The sequence below is a fragment of the Pristiophorus japonicus genome, chromosome 11 (assembly GCF_044704955.1).
Source record: "Pristiophorus japonicus isolate sPriJap1 chromosome 11, sPriJap1.hap1, whole genome shotgun sequence".
Lineage (NCBI taxonomy): Eukaryota > Metazoa > Chordata > Chondrichthyes > Pristiophoridae > Pristiophorus > Pristiophorus japonicus.
Window position 1 is genome coordinate 132,084,865 of NC_091987.1, and position 13,886 is coordinate 132,098,750.

Consider the following 13,886-nt stretch of genomic DNA (forward strand, 5'->3'; position numbering starts at 1 on the left):
AGAGAGCTGTAGTTTTCATCCTGCTTCTGAGAAACAACATTATCCAGAGTGCAGCACATCCAATAAACAATATCATATGACAACACGCACAAGATTTACAATGTCAGAATTCAAAAATAAAAAATTTAACTTTTCCAGTGTTTTATAGTCTAATCCATTAAATTAAAAATTGAGCGAATGGAGTTGTTTGGGATGAGCTTTATTTTTGTGTTGCTGAGGCTTAAGTGCAATATTTATTAAGTGCTTTGATGATGGGTTTGGACATTATATCCAGAATCAGTCAGATCCATCATCATAAGCACTCCTTCGGAATCGAGGAAAACTTGCTTCCACTCCTGAAGTGAGTTCTTTGGTGGCTAAACAGTCCAATACGAGAGCCACAGACTCTGTCACAGGTGAGACAGACAGTCGATGAGGGAAGGGGTGGGTGGGACTGGTTCGCCGCACGCTCTTTCCGCTGTCTGCGCTTGATTTCTGCATGCTCTCGCTGTTGAGACTTGAGGTGCTCAGCGCCCTCTCAGATGCACTTCCTCCACTTAGGGTGGTCTTGGGCCAGGGACTCCTAGGTGTCAGTGGGATGTTGCACTTTACCAGGGAGGCTTTGAGGGTGTCCTTGTAGCGTTTCCGCTGCCCACCTTTGGCTCGTTTGCCATGAAGGAGCTCCGAGTAGAGCACTTGCTTTGGGAGTCTCGTGTCTGGCATGCGGACTATGTGGCCTGCCCAGCTGATCGAGTGTGGTCAGTGCTTCAATGCTGGGGATGTTAGACTGAGTGAGGATGCTGATGTTGGTGCGCCTGTCCTCCCAGGGGATTTGTAGGATCTTGCGGAGACATCTTTGGTAATATTTCTCCAGCAACTTGAGGTGTCTACTGTACATGGACCATGTCTCTGAGCCATACAGGAGGGCAGGTATTACTACAGCCCTGTAGACCATGAGCTTGGTGGCAATCAGATCACAATCATGGCGATTAGCATCTGCTCAAGAGATTCAATGGCTAGAAAGAGCTTGCTGGTACAGCACTATGCCAATGTCAGCATCAGCAAGGATTACAAATCAAACGTGGGAAGTAACGTAGAAGGCAGAAGTATCTTTTATAATTGTGTAAATAATAGACAGGAACGTTTTGGGAAGAAAGGAGGAAGAATAAAGAACCGGTAAGTAATTTGAACAGGAGATTTTTGGGAGCAATTAAGAAGCTATTTGAGGGACAAAGAGCTGTATGCTGCATTGTGGACAGAAAATACTGGGGGGACCCGTTGATTTCCAGTATCTGCTTCTGGCACGCGGACCTCGATGCCAGCAGCGCAAGTTCACAAAATCTACCCTCTTATCTTTGCATTACAAATTAGCATGGGCTTGGGAAAGTGGATGTGGAATATTTCATGATTTCAATCACATGCTCAGAATTCCTTTTTAAAATTACCGTTTCTCAAAAGTTGCCATTAGGCTCTATAAGACTGTTGGACCATCTTACCCAGGAGGCAGAATTGAAACCATGCAGAAAGAAATGTTAAAGATTCTCAGGTTCGTCAGTTTCGTAATATCAGAAGAAATCTCTGTTATAGGATTGTCTCTTAAATTCAGCGTTTCAAGGTGGGAGCATCCATAAATCTGAAAGGAAAAAACAGACTTAATATGAAAACTTATGCACGTACTTAAAATGTTTTGAAGTACAACAACAATGTCAGGCAACATATTAACATTTGGTGAATGGGTGATAGTCAACCTATAAAGTAAGCCAATAAAGAGAAATCTCACAGACATTGGGAAGAAGGAGTATAAGAAGGCAAGACCATTAGAGGGAGACACTAGAAACGAAAAAATTGATATAAAGTGATAAAAGCAACAAAAAGGGAAGAAACGCAAGAATTCTGTGGCCAAACATTTTGTTTCTTCATGCTTGATAAATTTCACTTCATATACTTCATTCTCCAATATTTTGCTTACACTGCCAATGTAAACTCAAGCAGAAATAACAGCAACCAGAAGGCTTGTCTCATCAGCATTCAAATTGCAAAAAAACATACTTCTGTTCACAGAGAGGAGTTCACTCACTCTGAGAAAAGTTTTTGAAGAAGAGCTGCATAATCTACAATTGTTTTAAAGGATGTACAGCCGAAACTGCTTCCCACATATGTGAAATTTTTAATGTGACAATTAATTTCTTACTTTTTAAATCTTCCACATATCAGATAACTTCTAAAGTGACAAATATTTCCGATCACCTTCTGCAGGCTATGCAATTTGCAAGTTTTAATGCACCAAATTAGCACTAACATCAGAGAAATGTGAAATCAAGATTACTGAAATGTTATGTAGCATTATCTTTGTTTTAATTTCTACTCACTGAAATCTACTTGACATAGCTCGGAGCAGCGTGGGTCCGGGGTCGGCGAGAGGCCTATAAAGGCCAGCGAGAGTCGGGCAGTTCTAGCAGTCGGTCGAAGAGGCGGGAGCTCGGAGCAGCGCGAGTCCGGGGTCGGCGAGAGGCCTATAAAGGCCAGCGAGAGTTGGGTAGTTCGAGCAGTCGGTCGAGGAGGCGGGAGCTCGGAGCAGCGTGAGTCCGGGGTCGGCGAGAGGCCTATAAAGGCCAGCGAGAGTTGGGTAGTTCGAGCAGTCGATCGATGAGGCGGGAGCTCGGAGCAGCGCGAGTCCGGGGTCGGCGAGAGGCCTATAGAGGCCAGCAGGAGTCGGGCAGTTTGAGCAGTCGGTCGAGGAGGCGGGAGCTCGGAGCAGCGAGAGTCCGGGATCGGCGAGAGGCCTATAAAGGCCAGCGGGAGTCGGGCAGTTCGAGCAGTCAGTCAAGGAGGCGGGAGCTCGGAGCAGCGCGAGTCCGGGGTCGGCGAGATGCCGATAAAGGCCAGCGGGAGTCGGGCAGTTCAAGCAGTCGGTCGAGGAGGCGGGAGCTCGGAGCAGCGCGAGTCCGGGGTCAGCGAGAGGCCTATAAAGGCCAGCGGGAGTCGGGCAGTTCGAGCAGTCGATCGAGGAGGCGGGAGCTCGGAGCAACGAGAGTCCGGGGTCGGCGAGATGCCTATAAAGGCCATCGGGAGTCGGGCAGTTCAAGCAGTCGGTCGAGGAGGCGGGAGCTCGGAGCAGCGCGAATCCGGGGTCAGCGAGAGGCCTACAAAGGCCAGCGGGAGTCGGGCAGTTCGAGCAGTCAGTCGAGGAGGCGGGAGCTCGGAGCAGCGCGAGTCCGGGGTCGGCAGGAGGCCTATAAAGGCCAGCGGGAGTCGGGCAGTTCGAGCAGTCAGTCGAGGAGGCGGGAGCTCGGAGCAGCGCGAGTCCGGGGTCGGCAGGAGGCCTATAAAGGCCAGCGGGAGTCGGGCAGTTCGAGCAGTCGATCGAGGAGGCGGGAGCTCGGAGCAGCGCGAATCCGGGGTCAGCGAGAGGCCTATAAAGGCCAGCGGGAGTCGGGCAGTTCGAGCAGTCAGTCGAGGAGGCGGGAGCTCGGAGCAACGAGAGTCCGGGGTCGGCGAGATGCCTATAAAGGCCAGCGGGAGTCAGGCAGTTCGAGCAGTCGGTCGAGGAGGCGGGAGCTCGGAGCAGCGAGAGTCCGGGGTCGGCAGGAGGCCTATTAAGGCCAGCGGGAGTCGGGCAGTTCGAGCAGTCGGTCGAGGAGGCGGGAGCTCGGAGCAGCGCGAATCCGGGGTCAGCGAGAGGCCTATAAAGGCCAGCGGGAGTCGGGCAGTTCGAGCAGTCAGTCGAGGAGGCGGGAGCTCGGAGCAGCGCGAGTCCGGGGTCGGCAGGAGGCCTATAAAGGCCAGCGGGAGTCGGGCAGTTCGAGCAGTCCGTCGAGGAGGCAGGAGCTTGGAGCAGAGCGAGTCCGAGGTCGGCGAGAGGCCTATAAAGGCCAGCGGGAGTCGGGCAGTTCGAGCAGTCAGTCGAGGAGGCGGGAGCTCGGAGCAGCGCGAGTCCGGGGTCGGCAGGAGGCCTATAAAGGCCAGCGGGAGTCGGGCAGTTCGAGCAGTCGGTCGAGGAGGCGGGAGCTCGGAGCAGCGCGAGTCAGGGGGCGGCGAGAAGCGTACGTTGCAGCTGCAGCGGGGACAGAAGGCAAAAAAGTAAAAAGAAATCGAAAGGTGACGTCACAGCCAAGGGGGTAAGTAATTGGCTGGTGATTGGTAAGTAGTTTTTCTTTTTCTTTTCTACATCAGTAAGTTGTTGCCAATTTAAGTGTATCTAAGAGTTAAGTCATGGCAGGAGAGCTCGGACACGTGTTATGCTCCTCCTGTACTATGTAGGAAATCAGGGACGCCTCCGGTGTCCCTGATGACTACGTGTGCAGGAAGTGTATCCGCCTCCAGCTCCTGAATGACCTCGTTGCGGAATTGGAGCTGCGGGTGGATTCACTCTGGAGCATCCACGATGCTGAGAATGACGTGAATAGCACATTTAGCGAGTTGGTCTTACCGCAGGTAAAGGGTACACAGCCAGATAGGAAATGGAAGACCAACAGGAAGAGCAATGCAAGGAAGGTATGTCGCTTTGGGTACTGTTGAGGGGGATGGCTCATCAGGGGAGAGCAGCAGCAGCCAGGTTCATGGCACCATGGCGGGCTCTGCTGCACAGGAGAGCAGGAAAAAGAGTGGGAGAGCAATAGTGATAGGGGATTCGATTGTAAGGGGAATAGATAGGCGTTTCTGTGGCCGCAACCGAGACTCCAGGATGGTATGTTGCCTCCCTGGTGCAAGGGTCAAGGATGTCTCGGAGCAGGTGCAGGACATTCTAAAAAGGGAGGGTGAACAGCCTGTTGTCGTGGTGCATATAGGTACCAACGATATAGGTAAAAAACGGGATGAGGTCTTACGAGACGAATTTAAGGAGCTAGGAGCTAAATTAAAAAGTAGGACCTCAAAAGTAGTAATCTCGGGATTGCTACCAGTGCCACGTGCTAGTCAGAGTAGGAATCGCAGGATAGTTCAGATGAATACGTGGCTTGAGCAGTGGTGCAGCAGGGAGGGATTCAAATTCCTGGGGCATTGGAACCGGTTCTGGGGGAGGTGGGACCAGTACAAACCGGACGGTGTGCACCTAGGCAGGACCGGAACCAATGTCCGAGGGGGAGTGTTTGCTAGTGCTGTTGGGGAGGAGTTAAACTAATATGGCAGGGGGATGGGAACCAATGCAGGGAGACAGAGGGAAACAAAATGGGGACAGAAGCAAAAGACAGAAAGGAGATGAGTAAAAGTGGAGGGCAGAGAAACCCAAGGCAAAAAACAAAAAGGGCCACTGTACAGCAAAATTCTGAAGGGTCAAAGTGTAATAAAAAGGCAAGCCTGAAAGCTCGGTGCCTCAATGCGAGGAGTATTCGGAACCCAGGAGAGGGCTCTGATCTAGTTAGAGTGGGTGAGAGCTCAGATGAACAGGACCCCAAGAAAAAATGCAAAAGGCAGGAGGCAACAGAGCAGAGTAGCACTGGGGTAAGTGTAAACCACAAAGTGATAGGAAGGGACAATATGTATGAATATAAAAGGGCTACAGAAGGGGTCAAAACTAAAAATCATGGTTTAAAAACTAGTATTAAACCACTCTACCTAAACGCACGCAGCATTCGAAATAAAGTAAATGAGTTGACGGCACAAATAATGACAAATGGGTATGATTTGGTGGCCATTACAGAAACATGGTTGCAGGGTGTCCAAGACTGGGAATTAAATATACAGGGGTATCTGACAATTCGGAAGGATAGACAAGAAGGGAAAGGAGGTGGGGTAGCTCTGTTAATAAAGGATGATATTAGGGCAGTTGTGAGAGATGATATTGGCTCTAATGAACAAAATGTTGAATCATTGTGGGTGGAGATTAGAGATAGTAAGGGGAAAACGTTACTGGTGGGCGTAGTTTATAGGTCCCCAAATAATAACTTCACGGTGCGGCGGACAATAATCAAGGGAATAATGGAGGCATGTGAAAAAGGAACGGCAGTAATCATGGGGGATTTTAACCTACATAACAATTGGTCAAATCAAATCGCACGGGGTAGCCTGGAGGAGGAATTCATAGAATGCATACAGGATTGTTTCTTAGAATAGTATGTGACAGAACCTACAAGGGAGCAAGCTATCTTAGATCTGGTCCTGTGTAATGAGTCAGGAATAATAAACGATCTTCTAGTAAAAGATCCTCTCGGAATGAGTGATCACAGTATGATTGAATTTGTAATGCAGAATGAGGATGAGGAAGTAGTGTCCCAAACGAGCGTACTATGCTTAAACAAAGGGATGAGGGCAGAGTTGGCGAAAGTAGACTGGGAACACAGACTAAACGGTTGCACAATTGAGGAACACTGGAGGACTTTTAAGGAGCTCTTTCATAGTGCTCAACAAAATTATATTCCAGTGAAAAAGAAGGGCGGTAAGAGAAGGGATAACCAGCCGTGGATAACCAAGGAAATAAAGGAGAGTATCAAATTAAAAACCAATGCGTATAAGGTGGCCATGGTTAGTGGGAAACTAGAAGATTGGGGAAATTTTAAACAACAGCAAAGAATGACTAAGAAAGCAATAAAGAAAGGAAATATAGATTACGAAAGTAAACTTGCGCAAAACATAAAAACAGATAGTAAAAGCTTTTACCGATATATAAAACGGAAGAGAGTGACTAAAGTAAATGTTGGTCCCTTAGAAGATGAGAAGGGGGATTTAATAATGGGAAATGTGGAAATGGCTGAGACCTTAAACAATTATTTTGCTTCGGTCTTCACAGTGGAAGACACAAAAACCATGACAAAAATTGCTGGTCATGGGAATGTGGGAAGGGAGGATCTTGAGACAATCACTATCACTAAGGGGGTAGTGCTGGAGAGGCTGATTGGGACTCAAGTTAGACAAGTCCCCTGGTCCTGATGAAACGCATCCCAGGGTATTAAAAGAGATGGCGGAAGTTATAGCAGATGCATTCATTATAATCTACCCAAATTCTCTGGACTCTGGGGAGGTACCAGCGGATTGGAAAGCAGCTAATGTAATGCCTCTGTTTAAAAAAGGGGGCAGACAAAAGGCACGTAACTATAGGCCGGTTAGTTTAACATATGTAGTGGGGAAAATGCTTGAAGCTATCATTAAGGAAGAAATAGCAGGACATCTAGATAGGAATAGTGCAATCAAGCAGACGCAACATGGATTCATGAAGGGGAAATCATGTTTAATTAATTTACTGGAATTCTTTGAGGATATAACGAGCATGGCGGATAGAGGTGTACTGATGGATGTGGTGTATTTAGATTTCCAAAAGGCATTTGATAAGGTGCCACACAAAAGGTTACTGCAGAAGATAAAGGTATGCGGAGTCAGAGGAAATGTATTAGCATGGATCGAGAATTGGCTGGCTAACAGAAAGCAGAGAGTCGGGATAAATGGGTCCTTTTCGGGTTGGAAATCGGTGGTTAGTGGTGTGCCACAGGGATCGGTGCTGGGACCACAACTGTTTACAATATACATAGATGACCTGGAAGAGGGGACAGAGTGTAGTGAAACAAAATTTGCAGATGACACAAAGATTAGTGGGAAAGCGGGTTGTGTAGAGGACACAGAGAGGCTGCAAAGAGATTTAGATAGGTTAAGCGAATGGGCTAAGGTTTGGCAGATGGAATACAATATCGGAAAATGTGAGGTCATCCACCTTGGAAAAACAAACAGTAAAAGGGAATATTATTTGAATGGGGAGAAATTACAACATGCTGCGGTGCTGAGGGACCTGGGATCCTTGTGCATGAAACTCTTTTTGGATACAATGTTCCCTGACCGTGAATTGAACCCCAAAAAAGTTAGTTTGCAGGTGCAGCAGGTAATCAGGATGGCGAATGGAATGTTGGCCTTCATTGCGAGAGGGATGGAGTACAAAAGCAGGGAGGTCCTTCTGCAACTGTACAGGGTATTGGTGAGTCCGCACCCGGAGTACTGCGTGCAGTTTTGGTCACTTTACTTAAGGAAGGATATACTAGCCTTGGAGGGAGTACAGAGACGATTCACTAGGCTGATTGCAGAGATGAGGGGGTTACCTTATGATGATAGATTGAGTAGACTGGGTCTTTACTCGTTGGAGTTCAGAAGGATGAGGGGTGATCTTATAGAAACATTTAAAATAATGAAAGGGATAGACAAGATAGAGGCAGAGAGGTTGTTTCCACTGGTCGGGGAGACTAGAACTAGGGAGCACAGCCTCAAAATACGGGGGAGCCAATTTAAAACCGAGTTGAGAAGGAATTTCTTCTCCCAGAGGGTTGTGAATCTGTGGAATTCTCTGCCCAAGGAAGCAGTTGAGGCTAGCTCATTGAATGTATTCAAATCACAGATAGATAGATTTTTAACTAATAAGGGAATTAAGGGTTATGGGGAGCGGGTGGGTAAGTGGAGATGAGTCCACGGCCAGATCAGCCGTGATCTTGTTCAATGGCGGAGCAGGCTCAAGGGGCTAGATGGCCTACTCCTGTTCCTAATTCTTATGTTCTTATCCCAGCTTACTTGATCAAGGGATGCCAGGATACAGAAGGTTTACTACAATACAGGGTACATGCTAGTAAACCTTAATTTGGTAAACAATGACCTAATTTCAAAATAATTCATCGATTGAGTAGTGTTCTCCCGAGGATGTAATACAATGCTATCTTTTCCTTAATTAATATTTTCAGAATTCTTAGTGACCAGATGTCAATGATTAATTTAGGTGTGGCAGTTGGCCAAGAAGAACGTTTTACTGCAGGAATGCTAAGGTTTAGATCTGGACACATGATCCCATAATTCATCTGAGAAAAGTACAAGTACAAATGTATAGATTATTTAATAAATTGCCCTCACCTCAGCAGGGATGTCCTGAAAACTGTTGAATGACAGGTTCACATGCTTTAATATGGAAAACAGTCCACTCAGATCAGGAAGTTGATGAATAAAATGACCCTATAATAGAGTGAATGATGTAAAACAGATGTGAATCATATTCTTCAAATCTTAAAAAGTACCTTTGGCGGGACTGACCTATCAAGAAAGACTGGATCAACTGGGCTTGTATTCACTGGAGTTCAAAAGAATGAGAGGGGACCTCATAGAAACATTTAAAATTCTGACAGGGTTAGACAGGTTAGATGCAGGAAGAATGTTCCCAATGTTGGGGAAGTCCAGAACCAGAGGTCACAGTCTAAGGATAAGGGGTAAGCCATTTAGGACCGAGATGCGGAGGAACTTCTTCACCCAGAGAGTGGTGAACCTGTGGAATTCTCTACCACAGAAAGTTGTTGAGGCCAATTCACTAAATATATTCAAAAAGGAGTTAGATGAGGTCCTTACTACTACGGGGATCAAGGGGTATGGCGAGAAAGCAGGAATGGGATACTGAAGTTGAATGTTCAGCCATGAACTCATTGAATGGTGGTGCAGGCTAGAAGGGCCGAATGGCCTACTCCTGCACCTATTTTCTATGTTTCTATGTTTTGTTGTTACTTTAATTCACTGAGAATAAAAATTGCATCGTCTTGAAATTATATAAATACTAGGTTTTGATAAAAATATTCAGAATATTTTGTCAAACTTCATGCAGTTATTAAAATTGTTTAAATAGGTAATTGGTACACTGGCTACTCGGAACTCCTTCACGGCAAACGAGCCAAAGGTGGGTAGAGGAAACGTTTCAAGGACACCCTCAAAGCCTCCTTGATAAATGCAACATCCCCACCGACACCTGGGAGTCCCTAGCCAAAGATCGCCCTAAGTGGAGGAAATGCATCCGGGAGGGCGCTGAGCACCTCGAGTCTCATCTCGAGACCATAGAAACATAGAAACATAGAAAATAGGTGCAGGAGTAGGCCATTCGGCCCTTCTAGCCTGCACCGCCATTCAATGAGTTCATGGCTGAACATTCAACTTCAGTACCCCATTCCTGCTTTCTCGCCATACCCCTTGATCCCCCTAGCAGTAAGGACCTCATCTAACTCCTTTTTGAATATATTTAGTGAATTGGCCTCAACAACTTTCTGTGGTAGAGAATTCCACAGGTTCACCACTCTCTGGGTGAAGAAGTTCCTCCGCATCTCGGTCCTAAATGGCTTACCCCTTATCCTTAGACTGTGACCCCTGGTTCTGGACTTCCCCAACATTGGGAACATTCTTCCTGCATCTAACCTGTCTAACCCCGTCAGAATTTTATATGTTTCTATGAGGTCCCCTCTCATTCTTCTGAACTCCAGTGAATACAAGCCCAGTTGATCCAGTCTTTCTTGATAGGTCAGTCCCGCCATCCCGGGAATCAGTCTGGTGAACCTTCGCTGCACTCCCTCAATAGCAAGAATGTCCTTCCTCAGGTTAGGAGACCAAAACTGTACACAATACTCCAGGTGTGGCCTCACCAATGCCCTGTACAACTGTAGCAACACCTCCCTGCCCCTGTACTCAAATCCCCTTGCTATGAAGGCCAACATGCCATTTGCTTTCTTAACCGCCTGCTGCACCTGCATGCCAACCTTCAATGACTGATGTACCATGACACCCAGGTCTCTTTGCACCTCCCCTTTTCCTAATCTGTCACCATTCAGATAATAGTCTGTCTCTCTGTTTTTACCACCAAAGTGGATAACCTCACATTTATCCACATTATACTTCATCTGCCATGCATTTGCCCACTCACCTAACCTATCCAAGTCGCTCTGCAGCCTCACAGCATCCTCCTCGCAGCTCACAGTGCCACCCAACTTAGTGTCATCCGCAAATTTGGAGATACTACATTTAATCCCCTCATCTAAATCATTAATGTACAGTGTAAACAGCTGGGGCCCCAGCACAGAACCTTGCGGTACCCCACTAGTCACTGCCTGCCATTCTGAAAAGTACCCATTTACTCCTACTCTTTGCTTCCTGTCTGACAACCAGTTCTCAATCCATGTCAGTACACTACCCCCAATCCCATGTGCTCTAACTTTGCACATCAATCTCTTGTGTGGGACCTTGTCGAACGCCTTCTGAAAGTCCAAATATACCACATCAACTGGTTCTCCCTTATCCACTCTACTGGAAACATCCTCAAAAAATTCCAGAAGATTTGTCAAGCATGATTTCCCTTTCACAAATCCATGCTGACTTGGACCTATCATGTCACCTCTTTCCAAATGCACTGCTATGACATCCTTAATAATTGATTCCATCATTTTACCCACTACCGATGTCAGGCTGACCGGTCTATAATTCCCTGTTTTCTCTCTCCCTCCTTTTTTAAAAAGTGGGGTTACATTGGCTACCCTCCACTCCATAGGAACTGATCCAGAGTCAATGGAATGTTGGAAAATGACTGTCAACGCATCCACTATTTCCAAGGCCACCTCCTTAAGTACTCTGGGATGCAGTCCATCAGGCCCTGGGGATTTATCGGCCTTCAATCCCATCAATTTCCCCAACACAATTTCCCGGCTAATAAGGATTTCCCTCAGTTCCTCCTCCTTACTAGACCCCCCGACCCCTTTTATAACCGGAAGGTTGTTCGTGTCCTCCTTCGTGAATACCGAACCAAAGTACTTGTTCAATTGGTCCGCCATTTCTTTGTTCCCCGTTATGACTTCCCCTGATTCTGACTGCAGGGGACCAACGTTTGTCTTTACTAACCTTTTTCTCTTTACATATCTATAGAAACTTTTGCAATCCGTCTTAATGTTCCCTGCAAGCTTCTTCTCATACTCCATTTTCCCTGCCCTAATCAAACCCTTTGTCCTCCTCTGCTGAGTTCTAAATTTCTCCCAGTCCCCAGGTTCGCTGCTATTTCTGGCCAATTTGTATGCCACTTCCTTGGCTTTAATACTATCCCTGATTTCCCTTGATAGCCACGGTTGAGCCACCTTCCCTTTTTTATTTCTATGCCAGACAGGAATGTACAATTGTTGTAGTTCATCCATGCGGTCTCTAAATGTCTGCCATTGCCCATCCACAGTCAACCCCTTAAGTATCCTTCGCCAATCCATCTCAGCCAATTCACGCCTCATACCTTCAAAGTTAGCCTTCTTTAAGTTCTGGACCATGGTCTCTGAATTAACTGTTTCATTCTCCATCCTAATGCAGAATTCCACCATATTATGGTCACTCTTCCCCAAGGGGCCTCGCAAAACGAGATTGCTAATTAATCCTTTCTCATTACATAACACCCAGTCTAAGATGGCCTCCCTCCTAGTTGGTTCCTCGACATATTGGTCTAAAAAACCATCCCTTATGCACTCCAGAAAATCCTCCTCCACCGTATTGCTTCCAGTTTGGTTAGCCCAATCTATGTGCATATTAAAGTCACCCATTATAACTGCTGCACCTTTATTGCACGCACCCCTAATTTCCTGTTTGATGCCCTCCCCAACATCACTACTACTGTTTGGAGGTCTGTACACAACTCCCACTAACGTTTTTTGCCCTTTGGTGTTCTGCAGCTCTACCCATATAGATTCCACATCATCCAAGCTAATGTCCTTCCTAACTATTGCCTTAATCTCCTCCTTAACCAGCAATGCCACCCCACCTCCTTTTCCTTTTATTCTATCCTTCCTGAATGTTGAATACCCCTGGATGTTGAGTTCCCAGCAGAAACCAACGCAGGCAGCGGAGAGAGCATGCGGCAAACCAGTCCCACCCAGTCTTTCCCTCAACGACTATCTGTCCCATTTGTGACAGGGACTGTGGTTCTCGTATTGGACTGTTCAGTCACCTAATAACTCATTTTTAGAGTGGAAGCAAGTCTTCCTCGATTCTAAGGGCCTGCCTATGATGATGCATCTGTAAAGTTCTTCAGGATACAATGAACAAAGCAATCAGACATGAAGAAAGGCTGCATTATTATTGGTACTGATCAATGTGGCTAAAATACAATATGCCCAAGCATTAACCAAACATTTGGGTAATCAAAGCCACTAAAACAACTGAAGACTTGCAAAATAGTTCAGATGAGTATGAAACCCAATGATTAAGAACACTGAACTGTCAAAGAGTGTAAACGTAATTCCATTTCAACCACAAAGAATTTATATAGAAACAACAATAGTAAACAGTAATGGTATGCACTCAACCTCTTCTAGTTCACAAAGTTGGTGCTTAATTTGTATTTAAAGAGAATTGGTCGGGTGGATTTGGAGAAGTTTTCAAGAGAGGAACTAGGGGATAAGATTCTAAAGTAAAAATGAAAGTAAGCTAAACACAATTCAGGGAGTAATCTTTTTGCACAACGTTGTAGAATTGACTGCCACTTATTTTCTTCAGTCTCGGTATGTGGTGCAAGATTGTAAGGCATTTTCAAATATTCTTATTTTATCCTGACGTTTCACAGTATTAAGGGCAGAATTTACAAAAGTATTTTGCTTTGACTTTCAAAAATATAAAAGATGTATTATCAGAATACTGATAGTACTAGTTTTGCTTTTAATAAGTTCCAATGAAATAAGTTCACTTTACTTAGTTTTGCTAATTAAATAAAATTAAAGCATTTTTTAAGCAAATTATTTTCAATCCAAAGAGTAAATACAAAAACAATGCTTGCATAAGTTACTGAACACTTTATTTTAATGTGAGAAAAAACTATGTTTAATATGTTGGAGAATCAATGTGTTTTTCTTGTTTTGTACAAAGATTATGCTAATGATGAAACTATTGTAATTACAAGTCATTAAAACCCTTCCAAACATCATACCACAGCCCGCAGAAACTTTCCAAAGATTAATGATATAGAGACCAAGTTCTGACAAAAAGATAAAATGGCACAAGTTTGCTGAAAAAAACAGTATGATCAGGATTTTATATCTGAGAATTTATGTCTTTTCTAAATATTGTTGGCACACAATATATGGTGACCATACACCATAAGGGAACTACAAACGCTATTGCAGATAGATTACCAAGACATATCCTGAATGATAATGGAATTACATTTTTGCAGTGGT

At 45.5% G+C, this 13,886-nt stretch overlaps 1 protein-coding gene across 6 annotated transcripts in view; it reads right to left on the bottom strand.

Moving 5' to 3' along the window:
* LOC139276301 (leucine-rich repeat-containing protein 63) overlaps window positions 1-13,886 on the bottom strand; it is a 357,062-nt gene that overhangs the window by 54,573 nt on the left and 288,603 nt on the right. For all 6 annotated transcript variants that reach the window (XM_070894090.1, XM_070894091.1, XM_070894088.1 and 3 more), the window contains 2 exons: window positions 8,794-8,892; window positions 1,476-1,612 (listed from right to left, as the gene is read on the bottom strand). In XM_070894090.1, coding sequence (XP_070750191.1) covers window positions 1,476-1,612; window positions 8,794-8,892 — 236 coding nt within the window. The remainder of the gene's footprint in view (window positions 1-1,475; window positions 1,613-8,793; window positions 8,893-13,886) is intronic.